This window comes from Diabrotica undecimpunctata, chromosome 2, assembly GCF_040954645.1.
Source record: "Diabrotica undecimpunctata isolate CICGRU chromosome 2, icDiaUnde3, whole genome shotgun sequence".
NCBI lineage: Eukaryota > Metazoa > Arthropoda > Insecta > Coleoptera > Chrysomelidae > Diabrotica > Diabrotica undecimpunctata.
The window spans coordinates 96,326,298-96,350,054 of record NC_092804.1 but is presented as its reverse complement, the minus strand read 5'-3'; the positions used below and the strand labels follow the sequence as shown (position 1 = coordinate 96,350,054).

General features: G+C 30.7%; 2 protein-coding genes across 2 annotated transcripts in view; one reads left to right on the top strand and one right to left on the bottom strand.

Annotated features, from left to right (window-relative positions):
• Window positions 1-23,757, bottom strand: part of LOC140434739 (uncharacterized) — a 241,287-nt gene that overhangs the window by 59,783 nt on the left and 157,747 nt on the right. The gene's annotated exons all lie outside the window — the stretch shown is intronic.
• LOC140434740 (uncharacterized) lies at window positions 11,931-14,137 on the top strand. Its single transcript, XM_072523229.1, has 6 exons — window positions 11,931-12,083; window positions 12,279-12,452; window positions 12,551-12,652; window positions 12,767-12,910; window positions 12,992-13,218; window positions 13,909-14,137. The coding sequence occupies exons 1-5, from the start codon at window positions 12,019-12,021 to the stop codon at window positions 13,101-13,103; spliced, it is 597 nt and encodes a 198-aa protein (XP_072379330.1). The 5' UTR covers window positions 11,931-12,018; the 3' UTR covers window positions 13,104-13,218; window positions 13,909-14,137.

The window sequence follows — 23,757 nt, the reverse complement described above, 5'->3', positions numbered from 1 at the left end:
ATCCGACACAATTGGTGTGGAAGGTTGAAATCAGAATATAATTGGTGCTACCTACTCTCGACAACTACGTCATGATGACTGATTCAAGGCAATATATTAGTAGGTTTATATATAGTTCAAACAACAATTTTTATTTACATATTTTTTATTTTTTCTAAAGCTAGTTTACACAAATGACATGATGCTTGAGAATCAGGTAGTACGTCCCAGTGGGTCATTCAATCTGGCCTGTTGTAATGTAGGAAGCAGGGAAGTATTATCTGTAAGTTAAATTCTCCTCGATATCATCCAGGCAATTTATGCCATAAATTTAACAATTCTGTAGTTTTAACAGTCCGTATAATATAATCTAGCGGTATGTATTTTAGTTCTTCTTCACTAAATTCTATAAAACATTTTTTGAGAAACAATATGAGCCATAAGCAGTTCCGTACTTTAAGTTAGCTCCATCATATAAAAACTTTAAGCATAAATGCCCGTAGGTTTGATACTGATGGTTATTATAGGAAATGTTGACACGTGCACCCCCCAGATATTTAACAAGTTCTTTGGTCGGCCTCAAATTACCAAATAAATCAAAATACTCTACGTCGTTGTTTATCTTTCTATATGCTACCCAATGTGTTCCGTTATGTGCGGATACATCTAAGTTAACTATTGCGCATTCTTGTTTTTGAGGACCGTCTCTAGACAGAGCGTCATTCATGACAACCCCTCGAAAATGTGGTATTTTAAGTATTTTCGGGCAATGCGCAATATCCAAGTCGTACAGCGGACGATTGGGTGGCTTTATTGGAAGTTTTTTTTTAAATACAAGCCAAATCCACCTCTCGGCTTTTTACGTAGGTACATACTCGACCCGATGTGTTCCATTGCCTTATTATGACGTATATGTACTTTCAATTTATTTTGGGCATTTGGGTCGATTACAGTCTTTGCCACCCCAGCTGCACCCCGCTAAGGCCCCCAAAGCGGAAAGACCCGCAAATAGAGGTATGAGGGGCAGAAAACCTCTGGATTTTAGTGATAGCACTAGTGGAACATCAACTTCTTTTCGACCACCAAGTCTTTTGATTATGGATTTTGCTATTTTTACATTGACGAATGCGTGTACCCTCTGATGATAAAGTATTAGCTGGATCTACCTGGTCTACCTGGCCTTTCGGCATACGACCGTTAGTTATTCGTATAGCCATCAAAGCAGTATATGTTAACCATATTCTTCTCTTCATGGACTTTGCAATTTAGCAACAACATCTCAATTGAAAGAGTAACGCACCATTCTTCCAAGACGAGGACATCATATTTCTGGATTAATTCCTGGATCTCCGCGTGCAAGACGTTTTTGTAGTTTCGTTTCAGCTGTAAAGAACGATACGTATTAATTTCTAAAAGAAAATTGTTCCGCAAAGTTACATACGCCCACAATACTGATAACCACCAGAAATATGAAGCTCAACAGGAAGTTTATTAATTAGAGAGTTCAAGAGACCTTCTCCTTTGAACACCAACATTGAACAGATGCCATGCATGTGGTGATGCATGTGGTGAAATCTTTAATATAATGTAACGCTTTTATACTACACTTGTCACATGATAAGGGTCGCTCAACAAGAAGAGATGCTACCAATTGATAATCTGTAAACATGGTAAATTGCTACCAAACTCATTTAGAGCCATTATTTGCGGTCCAAGTAGGTATGAAAAGATGAATGTCATGCTATCGCTTTTATGAAATCCAAATGGCGTCAAATTCAAAAATGTCTATGTTTATTCGAAATCCCTCTTTTAGGCGAAATACTAACTACTGCAAGATGCAATAGCGCAAATCAAAGGTGTTGGGTATTTTTCATTCAAAGACAATAAAAAAATTATTGGTCCAGGCGAAGCTCAATCAAACTCAATTTTCTTATTTGATGATGTTGCATGTGATTATCAACAGAAGACTCGCGAGTATTATTCCATGTGCAGACATAAAGATATCGATGGCGCTTATTTATGTCAAAAATATTTGAAAATACCGAAGCAGCTAATAAGAGAAAATTGTAACATGATAGTATTATTCGAGCAAGACGAAATATATTTGAAACATATATTTGATGAACACGTATCGCTAGACATCTCATTCGATGAATTTAAAAAAATGTGTTCAGAATGTTGACATGATAGGTATGGTACTTTGGTAATAATGAAAAATTTTACTCTTAACAATGGTCGATATCGCAAAGGATTTAATAAATATATAAAATTGTAAGTTGATAAATAAACTTTGACAAACACAACTGGGACATAGTAATACTACGAAAACATGATTTAAAAGAAAGTAGGTTAAATGGCACGTTAGGCTTATACCAACTTTTATTCTATACCAATCCTAAACAGTATAATGATAAGGATTTACAAGAGTATAAAACATTGTTAATCAATACCAATATTCATCTGGATAACTTAGGGCGCCTTAAAAGTTCCAGCGGAGAAAAATACCATTCTATTATTAAACCTTTATTCAAACCATCTGTTGCAACAACAAAGAGGCATTCGCCATCTGCGACTCGTTCAAAGATAACATCAAAAACAATTCGATCATCGTTATCTACGACCATAGGAACGGGTTTAACTGACTTTCGTTTAACATACAACGCTGCACCTATGGAGTATATTTATTGGGATGACCCAAATGAGTTAGTTGATCTTTTTAAATTCTTGGTGGCTTCGAAAAACGCCGACAACTCATCTCATGACAATGAAATTGTGGTCATCATCAATAAACTAAAAGAAGCTAATATGATAGAGTAACTGGGAATGACATCATTTCCATTATGAGTGTCGACAAATTCGGTCATTATTTTCGTAACAGTAGTAGTAATGCTCAAAAGATGCCACGAGTTACATTTCCACATACTTCTGAAATAAATATTAATGCCGAAAATGTGAAAATTTGCAATGTCAAGGATCCATCAGTCAATGGAAATGCTGCAACGAAAAAATACGTTGATGGACAAATCAATGAGTTGCGTAACCTACACTATCCATTAATTCAAACACATGGTGTGATCTTGCAGCAAAAAACTAATGACATACAGGATTTAGCCATCGGCCTAAACAACGTAAGAAAAGATCTTCATAAAACCACAGTTCCACTTCTCTAGCAAAAGTTACAAAAAATAATCAAAGATGATCTAAATACACTAAAAAAGGATACGGAGAACAATATACATGAGTTGTTGCAACAAAACACTAATGATATACAGGATTTAGTGATCGGTCTAAACGACGTAAGAAAAGAACTCCATAAAACCACAGTTCCACATTTAGTCATCGGACTAAATTAAGTAAGAGAAGAGCTTCATAAAAGTATAGTTCCACTTCTCGAGCAAAAATTGAAAAAATAATCAAAGATAATTTGAATACTCTAAATAAGGATACGGATAAAAGCATAAAAAATGCTGCTCAAACAATTGCAAATCATACGATGCACCATATGAATATGGAAAAGAGGATAAAACAGGTTGAACAATCATTACAGGGCATTGTAGGCAACATTTATTCATGGAATATAGATAATCTCCTAAAATAATTTGAAAGTCGTATATAAAAATGTCTAAATACAAGAAGGAAGTGGTATATGAGTTGCATAAACCAGCACGAAAAAACTATTCTCGTCGGCGAACAATAATTAAAGAAATCGATGACGTGTGGCAAATGGATTTGGCCGAAATGCGTTTTAATGCACACCAAAATAAAAATTATAAACTAATACTAGTTGTAATTGATTGTTTTTCAAAGTTTGTTTGGACACGCCCTCTAAAGACCAAGACCAAAACCTACAATCCGATCAGGGAACCGAATTTTACAACAAAAAAATTTCAAAATTTCATGAAGAAGACGAAATTAATCATTAGAGCCACTACACGATTAAAAAGGCTGCTATTTGTGAACGAGTTATTAGAACGTTATAAGCAAAGTTGTACAAGTATTTTAAATTATGTGGATCATACAAATGGTTAGAGGTCTACCCATAATTACCAAGGAATACAACAATACAAAACACAGTAAAATAGGATATAAACCGTATAAGGTTAAAAAATTCAACGAAAAAACCATTTTAAACAAAAGTTATACTAAAAAGAGGCAAAAAGAAATAAATTAGACAATCAATTGATCACAATCAATTGATTGTGAGTAAGTCTAATTTATTTCTTTTTACCTCTTTTCAAAATGGAGTCACACAACACATTCATGATTTGAAAAGTTATACTAATTTAAAGATCCCAACCCCACATGCTTATTATTGAAATTTTGCCTAAAATTCTTAAAATGTCCTATGCTAGTTTGCAATTTTCTAACTGTTCTAATGGATAGCTTCTTGTTTTTAATTACTTCATTATATCTCCAAATTAGATTATTTAACCGTCTTGTCCAAACTTTACGATCTCTTTCAGTAAATTTATCAAAAATTATTTTTTATTACGAAGTTTTTTAATAATGTAAAGCAAATCATTAGACTGTTTAATCACTTGTTTATGTTGCATGGCTACTCACACAAAAGAAAAATAAGCAAAAATCACTCACTTCTCTAATCTAGTTTTCTACTATCTTAAAAGAACTGCCTGGTTTTCGGTTGGCTCCAACAGCTACTGTTCCTTAAAAGGCTAGAGAGTATTTTTTGTCAACCAAGTACTGCAAATATGGGTTATGATCTTTTGTACACGTTCCGCTAGAAAAACTATGTTTTCCGCCAATTTCCATAGTATCGACTTTCCAAACTTGGAGGTTACCTCCCATGCATTTATTATTTTCTTCGGTTCGTTTATTGGTAGTTGATTCAATTTTATTGCAGGTTTTTGCTCTGCAATAGAAGAAACTGCGTTTAGTTGTGTTAGATCCATCTAAAATAACAAGAAAACTTGCTATAAACACACACACACACACACACACACACACACACACACACACACACATACACACACACCTATAAATAATCAGCTAGAAAAGCTAAAACAATTTTTAAAGAAGTAAGACAAAAGACATCGCTATAAATTACTAAAACTGCTATTAAAATATGATTTTTCTAAATATAGGAAATTAAAAAAACAATTGGGAAAAGAAAAAACAATAATCCACAATAATTAAAACAAAAATTGCTATGTACAGAACTATTTTACTATTTTTTCCAATAAATAATCCAGAGAACAGAACTAGCAGAGAACTAGTAAGAAAAAACAGATACAATAAATAACAAACAATTGTGAGGCAAAATTGAGAAGAGAGAGAGAGAGAGAGAAATGGAACAGAGTAATCCCCAATAATTTACACAGAATAGAAGGAAAATTTTTGAACGAATCATTTTTTAAAAATACATGGATAAACAGAAACGCAAGTACATAATAAATACATAAAAAATATTTAAAACATGAAAAACAAAAATCGCTTACCTTGATTCAATATTTTTTCACTAAAACCACTGTGAACTAACTGCAGAAAGTTTCAGATGCTTAATATGGTGTATTGTCGTTTGCTTCTATATTTATAGACGTAATCCCATGCGGCACGAACGTGATCGCATGTCAAGGTTTTGTTTTTTGCAAAGTTTCATTATACGATAACAAGGCCTTGTGGTTTTAAAATATGTGATACCATTTGTACAAAATGGTTAATGTTACAATGTTAATGTTAAATGTACAAAAAAATGGTTACGTGTTATCTGTTCCTTACACATGAAGTTTGCTTAACTTTTAAGCTTGTTTTCGTTTTTGAAAAAACTCAAAAAAACTACTTTTTTCCAAGTATAAAGCGGGAAAACCAGACATACAATTTTGTTAATTTTCTTACTAAAATACTAACTTACTACTTAAATAAATACTTATGAATTATTATATATATATATATACATCCCGCTATCGTTTTAAGCTCTTTTCACGTTGCAGTAATTTAGCATCACCAAGAAATGCTATCATTTTCTATTTATAAGTCGTGTATGTCCGTTTAGTGCACCTTTGTAGGCTTGGCACCGTTGTCGATTTTTTAATAATCCGATTTTTTTATAAATTAAATTTTTTACATCAAACCATCATTTTAACATTGGGAGGTAAAATTACTGTATTTGGTATCATTTTAAAGCCAATAGATGTTGCCAGTGTTAATACTTAAATAATATTTGAAAACATAAAAATATCGATCGGTTTTGGGTCAAGTTCAAATGAAGACATTGAAACTACCTGCCAGCCGGCTGGGGTCAACCAACAAGTTTTTTTATATCAATGTTCAGTTGTTATTCAATTTAGATATTTTTTCCCAGAGAATTGTGTAGGGGAATATTTTACATATTATTTGAATTTCCAAGCTGTTTAATCGAAGCTATCAGTGAATAGTTTAAGATAAATATTAGGTTTTTATGGGATTAGGTCAAAAATATTGGTTGTGATTGGGATTAGAATCACATTTTTAATTATTTAATGTTTAACATTCTGATATCCATTTATGAAATCGTTCTCAAAAAATATAGTTAGATACAAAAAAAGTTTATACACATTTTTTGTACAAAATGTGTATAAACATTCTTACATAATTTGTACAATAAACAAGGTTAAATATTGGAAATCGTATCATTAAATATTAGTTAATTATAAATGTAATTTTCATCTCAATATCGACCAATAATTGTGGCTTAATCACATAAAAAAATAATATTTGACTTTGACCATGCCATAAGAAAGTAGTTCACGAAGCTCGCTAAATAGTTTAAAAAAATCTTATACAGAAATTTAAATTCTTAATAGTATGAGGGGTAGCCGACGAAAAATTCGTAAAGACGTACAGTTGATTTTGCTTTGTTTTTTTAAACAATCATAAATGGCAAAAAAATTTTTGCTATAAAACGTTTTGTATACATTCTAAAGAAAAATAATTTAAATAAAAGTTGTAGACCATAAAAAGTTTTCTATGTAGAGAAATACCAAACTTAAATACATAAATAATTGAGATAATTACAAAAAACCATAAACTCTAAGATATTATGTTTGTAGTAATTTATAAATGTTAATAACTTTGTTTTTTGACTAACGACAGGTAATATAGCTACTTGAAATCATGGCAATTGATGAGTTATTAAAGTGTGCTAAATAACAAGCAGATCAAAAAATATTTTACAATTTATTCAATTTGTTTATCACAGAAAGCGATTATTAAAACAATTGTACTTGTCCAAACTGTAATTCAGCAGTGGTCAATCTACGTTTATCTTCACATCTAGCTTTTTTAGATGTAGAAGGCATATTATTTACATCCATTTCTTTATAAATACTATAACTCACTTTTACGGAGGTAATTAACAATAAAAACGTTCCACTGGAAACTATCAACTTACGACTTCCAATACTATAAGGCCACTTGAGGCACAATACGTTTTTACTCAATAATAGTTCCTGTATAAGTAAAATTGTTTTTTAATGTGCTTCATTGAAGCACACTACATATATTTCAGTTTTGCAATCACATTCTTCAGAGTATGTTTTAACTTTTTTAACTTTTCTATCGGCCTTTCTACTAGTCAGGTTTCTTCTTAAAACTTTGTAACATCTTGTACACTTTCTTCTCTTTGTATTATCTACATCGCTTTACCTTACATGGTATTTTTGGGTGTAACTGGTCGTGAGGGTTACAACATTTCTTTATTTGTAAATGCCTTCGCGAACTCCAGTCTGAACTCAAGGATAGGTTGTCGCTTTTTTTATGTTTTCTATTATTTATCAACTAAGCATTGACTACTGCGGTATTAAATATTAATTCCATTGCCACTTTCCGGTACCACTTTAGGATTTTGCAGGCTTTGGTAAGAAGCCACTTGATCACTAAAATCAACACTCTTTTTCACCAAGTTATAATCGAGAATAGTTTGTGGTTTTAGTACTTGTGTATAATTTTTCTCTTCATTTGATTAAACCAAGATACAACTATTATGTTTAAATGTTGCAAGGATTAAAACTGGTCTTTTGTCGACCCATTTTATCATTCGTAAAATCAATAATCGGGTTAAGTTTCATCGAGAGTAACTGGTTGCAACTTTTTTAATCGAGATTTTGGGTTTACATGTTTTTATAGCAAAATATCTGCACATGGATAATTCGTTTCTTGAACAATGATTTCAATTCATCGACCAATATTCTAAAATAAGGTGTTATTACGTCGTCCGGAATATTATAAACTGGTTCTATTTCATAAAGCATTGGAAATATGGTTTACACTCCGTTAAATCCTATCATTTGTACGTCACAATTGGACTAATAGGATTGAAGATACATAAGTAAGGTCCTTTTGCCAGGCTACTCTATTTAATTTTTGTATCTCATTGTATTCTATTAGTTTAATTCTATCATTTGAGGTACGAAACGTCACGATTGGACTAATGGGACCGCAGATACATAACTAAGGCTCTTTTGACAAGCTGATGTATTTTATTTTTCTATCTTATTGTATTCGATTGGTCAAATCCTATCATTTGAGGTACTGTAGGTCACGATTGGGCTACTAAAAATGAAGATACGTAACTAAGGCCCTTTTAACATTTTGCTGTACTTGATTTCTATCTCATTGTATTCTATTAGTTAAATTCTATCATTTGAGGTATCGTACGTCACGATTGGACTAATAGGACCGAAGATACATAACTAAGGCCATTTTGACATGCTACTCCATTTAATTTTTATACCTCATTGTATTTTATTTGTTAAATCCTTTCATTTAAAGGTACTGCACGTCATGATTGGACTAATAGAACTAAAGATACACAACTAAGGCCCTTTTGCCATTGTTCTGCATTTGATTTTTCTATCCCATTGTATTCTTTATATTAAATCCTATCATTAGAGGTACTATACGTCACGATTGGACTAATAGGACCGAAGATACGTGACTACGGTCCTTTTGACATGGCTGTATTAAATTTTTTTATTTTATTGTTTTCAATTCGTTAAAATCCTGTCATTTGAGATACTGTACGTCACGATTGGACTTATAGAAACGAAGATATATAATTAAGGCCTTTTTGACATGCTGCTATATTTGATTTTTCTGTCTTATTGTATTTTATTGATTAAATCCTATCATTTAAGGGGCTGTACGTCGCGACTGGACCAATTGGAGCGAAGATACAATAGGTAGTTGCAATATATCATAACCCGTTACTTTTAACCAAACATGATGCCAGAATGATTTGTGGATGAAAAATATATATATATTCTTAAATTTACTATTTCGTTTTGGGTAATATTATATTCAACAGCGATGCCAAATTTCTGATGCTAAAATGATTGATAATGAAAGTGGGATATACATTTTCATGTATATAATGGCAGCGAGTAAACGGTAAAACCCTGAACTAAATATATATAATATTTTCACTGTACCATCATTTTAGACTCAAACATTTTCTGGAATAAACTTGTATAACTCAGTAAGGGATAAAAAGAGAAAGCGGATATTTTAAAATATCAACACGGTATCAACACTCTAATCAATGAGATGGTTAAAATTTTTGTAACAAGTACAGGAAAAAAGTTATTAAGGTCTTGTAAAGTAGCGTCGATATACAGATGCTACTTTGCAAGACGATGCTAAAGTGATGGTAAAAGCATAATGTATCGATGCGAAAATGATAGTAGGATGTATATATATATATATATATATATATATATATATATATATATAGATATATATATAGATATATATATATATATATATATATATATATATATATATATATATATATATATATATATATATATATATATATATATATATAGATCTAGCGGTTAATGAGGGCTCCGTACAAAAACGGTATTATACTAACTCCAGGCGAATATACACAGTGTATATTATTATCTGGGTAGCGCTTTATGTGGACTCCGACCAACACGTCGGATTAAGTGGACTCCGTAATAGGTTAAAACACTTTTGGGATCCGTATACATTTCTTTGCGTACACAACTAAACCCCACCGATGTTGCCAATAATTTGATTAGTCGTAGATTTTTAAATTTTACAGCAGGTACATTTTGGAACTTTAAATTTATTTAAATATCAATCAATTTAGTCATCGAGAAATTTCACAAATACGTACTTGGTTAATGTAGTTAAATATTTTATGGTGGTAATTTATATTACTTGCTTTAATTATAGATAAACTGAAATTAGTGTCTATTAAAAACTTTGAAAAGGCAGGTGTACATTTTTATGTACTAGTATTTTTTTTAATGCATTGGCACTGAAACATTTATTATATTATAAATGTACGTTCCGATGTTTCGATTGCTACAGTGTATGACTTACAATATTTGTTTCATCAAGCAGTAAAATTTAAATTATAATAATTTATAAATCAATCTTAAAATTATAATTTTTTACTGTCTAATTTAAATATTTCGATTTTTTAATGTAGGGAATTCAATATACTACTATACTTTAGATACACATAAACACATGGATACACTTATGGTAGATACTAACAATCAGCAGTGAATCATTACCCAGATATAATATTTCGGTGTCTTATGGTAACTTAATTTTAGCCAACATATTTATTACAATTACATATAATATGTTCGGCCTTATCGTTTTAATTACTTTGTCGCTTGTGCAAGCTATTATTATTTTCAATGTTAAATCATTGTTTTTTGTATCTTACGTTGTCAGGCATATAATTTTTAATTTAAAAGTACATGTATGTATAATATTTTTTTTTCTGTCACTTGGTTTAAATATAGTACACGTAGATTCTTCTTGCTTATTTATTTTTAATCGTAATACTTATAAAGTATGTAATAACGTACCCGTTGTTGCAAAAATCAACAACGGGTACGAAAGATATCAGGTATTAGGGGTCGTATTTGTCAATCTAAATGCCGCTTACGACATATTAAATTAGAGAACATTTCTCCAAAAATTCTATGACGTCCCCTTAGATAAAAACATCACTTGTTTTATCCACGATCTAGAGTGAATTGCTCTATTTTGTTGATTCGCTTGTATTTATTTTTCATTTTGTTGGTTTTAAGTAAAACATTTTTCGTGTTCTCTTCACTTTGTTGAAGATGTCGCAGACGGGAGAGAGTTTCTTATGAGATCAATATCATTACCATATGCTAGAAGTGCTTGGTACCTTGGGCCATTAATGGATTGCATTTTAAATAGGCGATTTCTATTTTAGTAAGCTGTTCTTTAATTTTTTGAATATTTGAATTGGAAATCTGTATATTATTCGACTGTTTTATAACACAGTGTTTCTTGTGTTATAGAATATAGTGCTGTTTATATAGTGCTGTTTAGTAATAATAAAGTTCAAGCAACAATTCATATATGCAATAACTTGGTACTGATATCACTGCTCCCCGATACCAGGTAGCAGTCCCGAAAACATTAAAACTGCTACACTCATGCTTCCTATTATTCAACGATTAGCCAGTCCAGGACTATACGCCTTATTATGGTACTGATATTGCTGCTGTCCCTTATAAGTAAATAAAATATGCAAGGAAGGTTTTGGCAATTTAATAGGATTTTGTATGTTAGAATATTATTTCTCCGAGAAAGTGAAAAATATCTATTTGCTATACGGATTTAATCTATAGATGAAATATTAGAAAGCTATAGAAGAATGCTATTAGCAGCAAATAATATGGCATATAATATGCTGGAATTAGCAGTAGCATGTACTAATAGTGGCCATACCTAGTACACTGTTAGTACCAATGACGTATAATATATAGACTCGGTGAACGCTTTAAAAAGTGTCCGCAACATGAAATACCTTTGTTATTGTTTATTGTTTTGATACGAAGTTGCACGAAGTTCATGATTTCTTACGAAGCATTACCATAGAATCATGGTACAATGAATACACATGTGTATTCATTGTACCATGCCATAGAATAATCGTAAACATTTTGTGTGTTTACATATTTTATGTGACAAGCAAATTTTATTTTAAATTTTTAAGAGTCATTTACCTACTATTTTAGTAAAATGCCATTTAAGTGTCTTGTCTGTGGTCGCGGAAGTTCGAAGAGCGAAACGTTATCACTTTTCAAGTAAGTTATTTTTTATATGTATGTTTTATAAATATTAGGTTATGTGGCCAGTGGAGGCGTTATAGTTGTTATTTATTTAATAAATAAATAAATTATTATGCATTATACTGAATACTAACAATTTCCATTAGATTTTTTGTTTTTTTTTATTAAAATCATTGCATAGAATTTTTCTTACTAATTTTTTTTTTATAGATTTCCTTTTGGGGAAGAAAAAAAAGAAATTTGGATAAACATATTACAATTAAATAAAAACAAGCTTTCCAGATGGTCACGTATTTGTTGTGATCATTTTGATCCAAATGATCTTATCACGAAATCTGGCTTTGTTCATCTAAAAGAAAATGCAAAACCATTAGCTATACCAAGGTGGGTAATTCTTTTATTAAATTTTTACATTGGTATTTAATATTTATATAAATTTTCTGTTTATTGTTTCTTCTATATTGTGTTCTCTTTGCATACAGGTCTTCTAAAGATGTTAAAGAGGTGGTAGGAACTAAAGCTTGTCCTAGTCCATCAGACAGCCACAATTTAAATTTCGAAACTAAAGAATTTCTTACTGGAAGGTATGTAATAATTCTAAACCAACTGTATACAGGTTAATCATATTTTAAGCTTATTCAAATTCAAATTTATATTTGCAATGTGTTACATTCAAAGTGTATTAAATATTTTTTCAGGCAAATATCCAGCAGCTCAACAACACAAACTGCTAGCAGTGAACGAACTTTGTCTGCCTCAGAAACTGATGAATTCTTGGGCAAGGAAAATATCGAAGGGCGTGCTGCAGATAGAGAATTAGTAGCTAAAAAAATTAACAAGAGGTAAAATTCATTTAATTTTTCGTTTGCATTATTATATCCTTGAATAAGCAATTTTTCTTTCATTAATCATTTTATTTTTAGGAAGCATTATGTGGGGGATTTTTCCATGTCGGACTTGGACTGCTCAAGAAAAAGAAAAAGGTACATGGAATCAGTAGACATGTATATAACAAAAAAAAAATACACAAATTGACACCCTAAGAAAATCTACCAAAAGATGGAAACAACGAGCAACAACATTAAACGCATTGGTGAAATCATTAAAAGAAAAACTGTATGTTACAGAAAATGCTGAATCTGTGTTGTTGGTAAGTTTTCTTTCACATATTCCATAAAGAACAAAATTAAATTAAAAAATTAATGGGAAACTCCCAGTAGTTGGCTGTATACCATTGTTTAAAAAACTTATACAGAAGCAAAACACTTCACATTTGTATGTAGGTATAAAATATTTAATTTAAAACATTTTTAAAAAGTGTCATCAAAATTTACACAGGTGCATAATGTGACGTTTTCAATCTCGTTCAGATCATCCTCAGTGCCTTCTTTTGTAATTGAAGCTAACACTGTGAAGATATAATTCTTCTTGAATTATATTTCCTGTCACCTCAGCCAGTTGGTATTTGTCGTTTTAACTGACAAGAATCACATGTTCAAGTCGAGCAAAGAAGCATGTTGCTCTTTAAGTATTAAATCTTTATCCAATGTCATCCACATATGGTCACATTAGAATTTAAATTTTGAAACATGTAAAACCATATATTGATGTCACAGCTATTTTTTTAGTGTTTTCAATTACAAAATCAGGCACTGAGGATGATCTGAATGAGGTCGAAAACATCATATAATTTACCTGTGTCAATTTTGATACAACACTTTTTAAAAAAGTTTTAAATTAAATGTTTTATACCTACATACAAATGTTAAGTGTTTTACTTCTGTATAAAATTAAATTATTATTATATTTTATTTTTATAATTATTTTTTTATTGTTTTAGGCCTCTTTACCAGAATCAGCCAAAGCATTGTTTCAACGATTTTTAAAGGGTGCCAAATGTGCCAAATATTCTCCAGAATTAAGGTCATTTGCACTGACTTTAAATTTTTATTCAGCAAAAGCCTATGAGTTTGTAAGAAGAGCTTTTAATAATTCATTACCACACCCATCAACCATAACAAAATGGTACCAAACTGTTGATGGTGCACCTGGATTTTCCAAAGAAGCTTTAAATGCTTCGAAAAACAAAGTTGAAGAAGCAGGGAAGCAAAATAAAACACTTGTGTGTAATTTAGTGCTGGATGAAATGTCTATTCGTAAGCAAGTGGAATGGGATGGAAAAAAATTTACTGGCTATGTAGATTTTGGTACAGATATAGAATCTGATAATGTACCAGAAGCAAAAGAGGCACTGGTGTTTATGTTAGTAGCCTTAAATGACAATTTTAAAGTGCCAGTTGCATATTTTTTAATTGACAGTTTTTGTGGATCAGAAAAAGCATCCTTAGTAAATCTTTGTTTAAATTTTATTTATGATTCAGGCATAAAAGTCTATTCATTAACTTTTGATGGTGCTGCCAACAATTTATCAATGGCCAATGCTTTAGGTGCTAAAATATATGCAACAAATATTGAGCCTTTTTTTCTACATCCAATAACTAAGGAGAAAGTTTTTATATTTTTAGATGCGTGCCACATGATTAAGTTGGTTCGTAATTGTATGGGTACATTTGTTTTGAGTAACGTAAAAAATGAAAAAATTGAATGGCAGTATTTAAAAAATCTTGTTGACTTGCAATATGATGAAAAATTACATTCTGCCAATAAATTGAGGTATCGGCATTTGAGATGGGGACAGGAAAAGATGAGGGTAAACTTAGCTGTTCAAACCCTAAGTAAAAGTGTGGCAGACGCTTTGACATATTGTAACAAAGAAAAAAACTTAAGTCAATTTAAAAATTCAGAAGCTACTTCGGAATTTATCATGATTTTTAATAATTTATTTGATATATTTAATAGTATGACATATTATTCTAAATACTCGTTTAAAAATTCTTTAAATAATAATAATGAGAAGGAAACTTTTGAATATTTAAAAATGGCTGAGAGGTATATATGTGATTTAAAATTAAATGATATAAGTATCATATCTTCACAAAGAAAAGTGGGTTTTTTGGGTTTCATTTCAAATATCGCAAGTTTGAAAGGATTATTTAATCTTTTGGTTAAAGAAAAAAAATATTTAAAATATTTACTTTCTTACAAACTGTCGCAAGACCATTTAGAATTATTTTTTGGGGCTGTAAGGGGTAAAGGGGGTTATAACAATAATCCAACTGCCCGACAATTTGAGGCAGCTTTTAAAAGATTGCTTATTCACACAGAAATATCAGGACCTAATACAGGGAATGTTAAAATACAGGGAATGTTAAAAATATAAATAATGTTGGCATTTTAACCGCAACATCTGCACGACCTATTACTAGTTTAGGAAACATAGAAGAAAATTCAGAAGATTTTACACAAAAGACAACAATTTTTTATGAGCATGACTATTTTCAAAAAGATGTTTTAAATTTAAGTGTTTATGTAGAAGATGTAATAATATAAAGTATATATTTCTGGCTTTATAGTTAGAAATTTAAAAAAAATCATTAAATGTACAAAATGCATAATAATATTAGAAAGTGAAGAAACATTTTCAAAATTACAGTTAGTAAAACAATATAAAAATTTAACTAATGCTTCGAATTTAGTTATAAAAATATGCAAGGAGGCAGAGAAAAATTTTAGAATGTATATAAACAAAATTGAAAGTAGTTCAAAAAATTTATTAAATAAATTAATAAACGCCACAATGAATAATTTGCCTCGTGACATCATGGATAGTTTTGGTGATCACATTTATGACAGTGAACTACTCAACAATCATTGCATTCAATTATTAAATTTAATTTTAAAAAAGTATTTCACGCTAAGACTTCATCATGAAGCCAAAAAAAATTAGATGTAGATAGGCAGAATCGTATGAGAAGTTTGCTGACTAAAAGGATACTGTTTAGACATGAATAGAAAAGATCATTCCACACAAGGTAAAATCACTATTGATTTTACCTTGTTTATTTTTATGCCCACCTTATTTAAAGCTCTATTCCGTATCGTTACACTTCTTTGTTGTATCTGTTTTTTTAGGTTTCAGTAACCTATATGTAGTTGATGTATGTAGTTGTAGTTTCTTTTATAACTATTTTTTTACTTTTTACCTTTAATTTATTACTTCCGGAATCTCAAGTTAGTAGGCAAAGAATGTAGAAATGTAGAAATATTTTACTTCGAGTAGGGACTTATTGTTAAAAACAGTTTTATTTGTATTTAAAGACAGACGTGGCAACCGCCCATGCGAAGTTTGTACGTCCGCCTAATTCATAACAGTCGTTGAAAAATGGTATTGTAAATCCGAAAGTCAAACAAAAAACACATGTTATATCCTAGTTGTCAATTCAATTCTACGAAAGTCGATGGTAAAATCCCATAGCGGGAAGTTAATCAACACTGATGATTCCCAGTTAGTAATTCAATTGCATCGGCACTTTGCCGTATAATTTAATACTTTTAAGTATGTTTTCTTCAATGTAAACCCATCTACTATTTTTGTTTTGCGTTTAGTTACGCAAGTACTCCAAAAGTAAGTAATCTAAACCACATTTTTGCATTTGACAGTTATAATTTTACCTTAACGTTTTTCTTAACTGAGTGGAATTACTTGCTTTTTAGCTTCACTGAAGATGGACTGATTAGTCCGAAAACGTTCTGAACTTTATTATAATTCATTTGGATTTTTAATTTAATTTTTTAATTAAATATACCACTTACAACAGAAGTTTTTTACTTCGATGTTCGAGTTTTTAAATTTATTTATTGAATATATGTTTTATTAATTATTTATTTTTAACCACATATAAATACAAACATGTACAACTATAGCTTGTACCATCCCTAATGAACGGGACAAGTAGAATAGTACATTATAAAATGTTAAAAGCGCAAGTAGAATAGTACATTATAAAATGGCAAGAATTTTAAAATTTCGCTTATAATTAAAGCCTGGACAAAAATTTTCAAACTTGCGATATATATTTTAAAATCTAAAAATCCTTTTTATCTCTCAGAATTTAAAATTGAATTACCAGTTATATGTGGTTTTAAATTACTTATAGTGATTGGCTGTTTTTAAAAGTCTTTATTTCTAAAATTATTTAAACACAATGGCTTTTTGTTTCCTAGTTGCAATAGGTTTTATAGGATTTTTTTTATTTCGAAATATGTGTCTCGACTGCTATGTGTCTCAATTGTACATTGACACATGTACTGTCAAATGCAGTTGAAAAATTTTTACTAAATAATTGAGAAGCAAAGTTTAATTTCATTTTTTGTTTATGAAAATGAATATGTTGGCTTCGCAATTTATTAGCTAAATGAAAACGTTCATTCTCTTGCAAGTTGTTTAATTCTTTAAAATATATCCATGCTAAAATGTCATTATTACTATCGACATGATCATACTTCTCACCTATAGTATTCCCAAACAATTTAATCAAATGGATATCAGAATTATTACGATGCTGGACAATGTTGGTATTTGTACAAGGGTGTTTAAATGTAGTTTTTAAGGTATTATGGTTCAAATTACAACCTAACCGTTAACCCATTTTCAAATTCACTGGAGCACCATCAAAAGTTAAACTTACAACCTTAATAACATTAACAAAATTTAGCAAAAAAGCCAGCGCTGTTTTCCTTAATGTTTATACAGTTGATCCTGTGCCAAAATCAATGTATCCGTAACATTTATTTCTTTCGGGAACCCACTCTTGTTGATGGATGTGCATTTCATTCATAATACTACTACATACAAATGGTGCTTCAAAGTTCATAGATTTTAAACGAAGAACATCAAATTCTTTATTGAATCCAGGTTCACCATCAATACTCTGAAACCACCTACTGAGTGTTCTAGTATGAGGAAAGCATTTATTAAAATGTCCTTCTAACATAATTATATGCAGAAGGCGAATAAAAATGGACTGTAAGAGCAAATGCCTTGAATTCTACAAAATATTTTATTGTTAAGCCTTCTTTTTGTTCTTATAATACCGCCTTATAAAAAGTTCAGTTGGTCCACCCATTTTTTCAAGGATGTCTAATGTTTCTTCATGAACAAGATTTAGTAATATAGTTAGTTAGTATAGATAGTTAATAAGTATATCAAAACAACCAATACACTGAAATCTATCCTGTCAAAACCAAACCTAACAAGGTACAAGGGAGATCAAAGAACTGCATTTATAAAATACCCTGTGAATGCAACAATTTCTATGTGGGAGAAATCGCAAGATCACTGTCAGGATAAAGCCGTCTGTATACCAGCATTGATCTGCCATTATGAGATTTGTTTTATTTAAATCCCTTTTGTACCTCCCTATAAAGAGGATGAGGCGTTACATGTAAGCTGCACATCTAATATTACTCCTAGATGTTTTACTAAGATTGATAGAGAATTTTTCCATGTCATGCTACCTACTAAGGATATTTAATGTTCTTTGAAATGTGCTGGATAGAAAATTACCATATTTTCCTCTTACCATAATTACTAGATCATCCCTCTAGGCATGTACTTCTTCCTCCGTGTGCGTCAAGAAGCGACATCAAGTGATCCACCAGGAGTGACCAGAAGAGGGGAGAAAACACTCCCCCTGTGGGCACCCCTTAGCTGTTTTGAACAAAATCTCTCCTAGCACCTCTGTGAGAATCTTCTACTCATTCAACAATATATTTTCCAGCATTGCTTTGATCCAGTTACACACAGTGATAGTGGATCTATTTGACAGGGCATTATTAAATGTGCTTTCTGTATCTTCTCTCCATTATTAATTGAGTGACCGATTTTCTGAAGTACTTCGTCCACTGATGTTTCTGTTGATTTCCTTCTATATATGCATGCTGGTTGCCATTGAGAAAATGATTCCCCAAGTGTCTTTCCTTAATATGCCTATCACGAATTTTTTCTATTGCCTTCAACAAAAATGATGTAAGACTGATCGGCCTGTGCGGTTTAGGCAGGACATTATCTTGTCCTATTTTGTATATGCACTCCACCATTACAGTTATCCATGCCTTTGGTATACAACTTATTTATAACACATTGTATCTTTATATACAACATATTGTGTGTCTTAGAAAATAAATGAAACAGTATTTATTAAGTTGTGTGCATTAATGCCTTAATTAAACTACTAATTATTTTGCAAAATGTTTTATGATTATTTCTTTTGTATGGTTTTTGTTAAAAAATTTATAATCGATTTGATGTTTTTTTGTTTGTATTTAATTCATTACAACAAAATACAAAATTAGAATTCAAAAGTTTGTTGTTTGTTTGCACTCAAGTAACCTATTAATTTCCTTCCTAATTCCCTAATATAAACTTCAAAATTTGCTACATACAAAGAAATTATTGCAACAGTGAAAAACACCAGGAACGGATGAAACATGAATTAAATGAGATATGAATTAATAAAAAATGGAGGAGACGAACTGATGCACCGGAATCTTAAACTAGTAAAAATATAGGGAACTCAAAAAATATACCGATGGAGTGGAGAAAGGGTCATCTAATAAGGATATTAAAAACAGGAGACAGAAAGATATAAGTAACTACAGAGGAATCATGTTACTGAACACCACATAGACCATATACAATATGTTGTCAAGCATATTGGGAAATAGATAAATTACCGAAAATACACTAGAGCAATATCAACCCGGCTTTAGAAAAAGAAATTCACCCATAGATGCCATTCACTTCCTAATACAGCTGATTTAAAAGTGATATAATTTTTCCTTACTATTTATAGACTTCCAGCCATCTTTCGACTCTCTAAATAGACTCCAACTCTTAATGGAAATGCAAAACTGATTAGATTTATATATCAAAATTTCCTTCACACTAAATAATAATTAATAGTCCTTAATACAATTTAAAAAATTAGAATTTTTAATCTTTAGGCAAAACTTCAATATTTCCTATTGGTAAAATGATTAAAATTCAGGTACCTAATGTACTTTACAAACATTATAAAAATAATTTTTTCTCTTATAGACGAGAACAAAAAAAAATTATAAATATTTAATTTTAATTAAAAAAATAATTATTGTCATTAAAATATAAATGAGCACGCCGCTGTTCTGGTAAACATACCTTCAACCTTGAGCGGAGATCTTTCGGACACCCGATTATATAGCATGAATACGGGACCGCTTAGTCTATATATTATACGTCATTGGTTAGTACATGCTTTTAGAAAAGAGAAAGCCAACTTATCCAATTCAAAAGCAGACAAAATCAATTGCAAATATGGATCGTAAGCCAATCCCTTATGTAAAGACTCTAAAGTAATAATTAGTGAAACTCTAAGCCAACAGCATAAAGTGCTGGTACTAGATATACAAGTAAAATATGAAATAAAACCAAAATATCGAGGAGAGTCACAAAAACAATTAATTGACGTTAACAAGCGACAAAGTAGTTTAATTTAGAACAGAAATAAAAAAAGAATATGTTGGAATATGGAAAAAGGTCATAATGAAATTTGGAGAAATGTGTCAAAAATTATTAAAGAGGATGTAACTAAAATACTTGAAAAAATCTTAGGAAATTGACTTAAAAATTGGTAAATATAGATAGTCAGACAATGTTTAAGACAATATAAAAGACAAGAGAAGATTATATAAGGAGGAACAAGAAAAAATATCAGACTAAGATTATCAAAAGTATCAAATAGATAAAGAGGAAGCAAAAGTAGCGGTAGCACAATCTATTGTAGCAGCGTATGAAAAGCTGTACAATGAACTGAGTACTAAGAAAAAAACATATACAAAATTGCTAAAAGTGGAGCAAAGAAAACCAAAGATTTTAATCAGATTAAACGAGAGGTATACGAGATAAATACATTAAACTATTCATGCAAGGAAAGGATGTAAAAAATCGCTGGAAGGAGTTCTTTAACGACCAATTAAACGAAGAGTTTGAGAAAGCATCTATAGAGGCAACAGAGACAGTAATAGCAATGGTGCCGAAAATGACGACCGCGGAAGTAATTCAAGAGCTACATAAGATGAAAAAAGAAAAGGCATAGGTCCTGATGGCATCCCTGCATATATATGATCAGCATTAGGAAAATCAGGAACAAGTTGGCTAACAGGACTATTTAATAGAATTTTGAAAGTAAGGCGAATACCGGATGAATGGAGAAGTAGCATTTTGGTACCTGTATACAAAAACAAAGTAGATGGTAAACTCTGTACAAACTATAGAGCCCTAAAACTACTCTGTCACACCATGAAACTCTGGGAGAGAATAATTTAGTAGGATACAGGAAGAAACAGAAATATTCAGTTTAAATTCATGCAAGGCAAATCAACAACGGATGCAATTTTTATCATAAGGCAAGTAATGGAAAACTAATGTTAGAACAAGTGAGGGTAAGACTGATAAATTTCATTTGAGAATAGTATTGCATTAGGGGTCAGTGCTAATCCCTTATCTCTTCTAATTAGTGTTGGAAAAATTAACGAAAACATGTCAAGGAGATATCCCTTGGTGCCTGATGTATGCTAACGATATGGTGTTAGTAAGAGATAAGGAGAGATAATTGAATTAATGATTGAGACAATGGAGATGAGCGCTTGAGCAAAAGGTCTAAAAATAAGGCAAACAAAAACAGAGTATCTAAAGTGTGCATTTAAAAAATAACTTCAGCTTTACTTTAAATCAGGTTGTATTTATTTATGTTAGTTAATGAAACCAATAATAAAAAAAGGAGCTGATTCCAAACCGATAATTTTTATTCAGAGATAAAAAGTATCCCATGATTAATTGAATATATACAGAATTATCGATATAACTAAGTGTGAAACTTGTTGAGAAATACGTTTTAGAAAAAAAAATTGTGCTAGTCTTTTTTGACATTGCTTAGGCCTTTGCTAAAGTATAGCATGGGAGTTTAACCTACAAATAGTATACCTATTAGAGCCTAAACTAAATGAGTCCAAATTAATTCACGTCAAGTTTATACATCTGAAAATCTAAAACATTCAATTTACAAAAAACGATGTCTAAATACCTTATGCATCTTCCACAATTACATGAGACCTGTACTTGAGACTTCTATAGTATATTTAAAAAAAAAGGAAGGAACTAAATTATCGGAAAATGTATCCGCAACTCCTATAGTCATTAACTTGGTACTGATATCTCTGCTCCCCGATTTCAGTAAGCAGCACCAAACCATTAAAACTGCTACATCCATGTTTCCTATTATCCAACGATTAGCCAGTCCAGGACTATATGCACTATTATGGTAGGTACTGATATTACTGCTGCCCCTCATAAATAAATAGAATATGCAAGGAAGTTTTTGGCAATTTAATACGGTTTTTGTGTGTTACACTATAATTTCTCCGAGAAAGTAAAGAATATCACTATCAAAAAAAAAACGGTATAATAGTAACGATAAAACCAAATAAATATTTATTAACAGATAAAAGAGATGATGTAGAATAGAGCATATAACGTAACAATAGACCCATAAAATTTTGAAAAATTTGGGCGTTTTAGATATCGCAGATAACGTTGTCACATAAGAGATAAAATGGAAAATTCAGGTAGCAAACTGATATATGTATCACCTCATAACACTTTTAAATCCAGAAGTGTAATGCGAACTACTAAAATCTGGATATATAAAACAATGTAAGTAAAACTCAGGTATTACTGAGATCAGGATTGCTAGAAAAGCCCTCAGAAGTGTTTTACGACCAGGAACTAATGCTAAGGTCAAACAAGTATATAAAAATTGCACCGTCGTACAAGAAATTAAATCTCAACGCTAAAGTTATTGTTTTGCACTTTGTCTTGATTTGTGATCTTATTCATAACAGAATTATATATTTCTTTCTACGACGCTCAATCGGCTCTTTTCTTATATATGCCTAGTTCTTCCATAGCATTTTAGTTACAATCTTATAATTATATCATATGTTTGTTGAAAATCTATAAATAACTAGGTTAATGTTTTTTTTATTCCCAACATTTTTCATTAAGTATATAATAGTGAATATTTGATCAACGGTTCATTGAATTTTCCTAATTTCACATTAATCTTTCCTAATTTCACATTTGTGGTTGCTGGATGTCAAAGAAGATACCATTTTCCATAGCAGGTACTATGATTCCAATGGGGTAAAGTACAACCTACATATTTGTTGCCAAAATTAGTTTGCTGCTGTATCGAGTACCGTTTACTGGTATATGAATTTTGTTACGAATTTATACTGTGTGCTGAACTTTATTAAATCTTTTACCGCGAATTGAAAAGCATGTTTTAACCTTTATTTGTAACATTTTACTTTTAGTGAAACATTATACGTTTATCTAAATAATTATTTCTGCGTTACATTGATATTTATGTGGCAATTAGCTGTAAAGTCATTAGTCTTTCCTGTCGTGTCATATTTTCTTGATTTTTTTGTAGACAAGCGGTTTAGTTTGTGTAATATAATATCCCCAATTCGTTTCATAATATATTGTTTTCAAAACAGCTGTTAGGCGAGTTCATTCACTTTTTTTAAAGCACTTTGATTTTTAATATTTTGACCACGCATATTTAGGTTTTCCAATATTTGGGATTTGTATAATCTTTATGTATATAATTATCTGTTTATTGATTTTACTTTTTAAATAGAGTTTGGAATGGAATCTTCCTGTTTGAAATCAATGTACATTTGAAAA

Bases quoted from the DNA above. Each gene is read 5' to 3' on its own strand.
- LOC140434740 (XM_072523229.1), top strand. From the start codon at position 12,019: ATGCCATTTAAGTGTCTTGTCTGTGGTCGCGGAAGTTCGAAGAGCGAA. The intron at 12,653-12,766 runs GTATGTAATAAT...ATATTTTTTCAG, and splicing joins AAAGAATTTCTTACTGGAAG to GCAAATATCCAGCAGCTCAA. The intron at 12,911-12,991 runs GTAAAATTCATT...TTTTATTTTTAG, and splicing joins GCTAAAAAAATTAACAAGAG to GAAGCATTATGTGGGGGATT.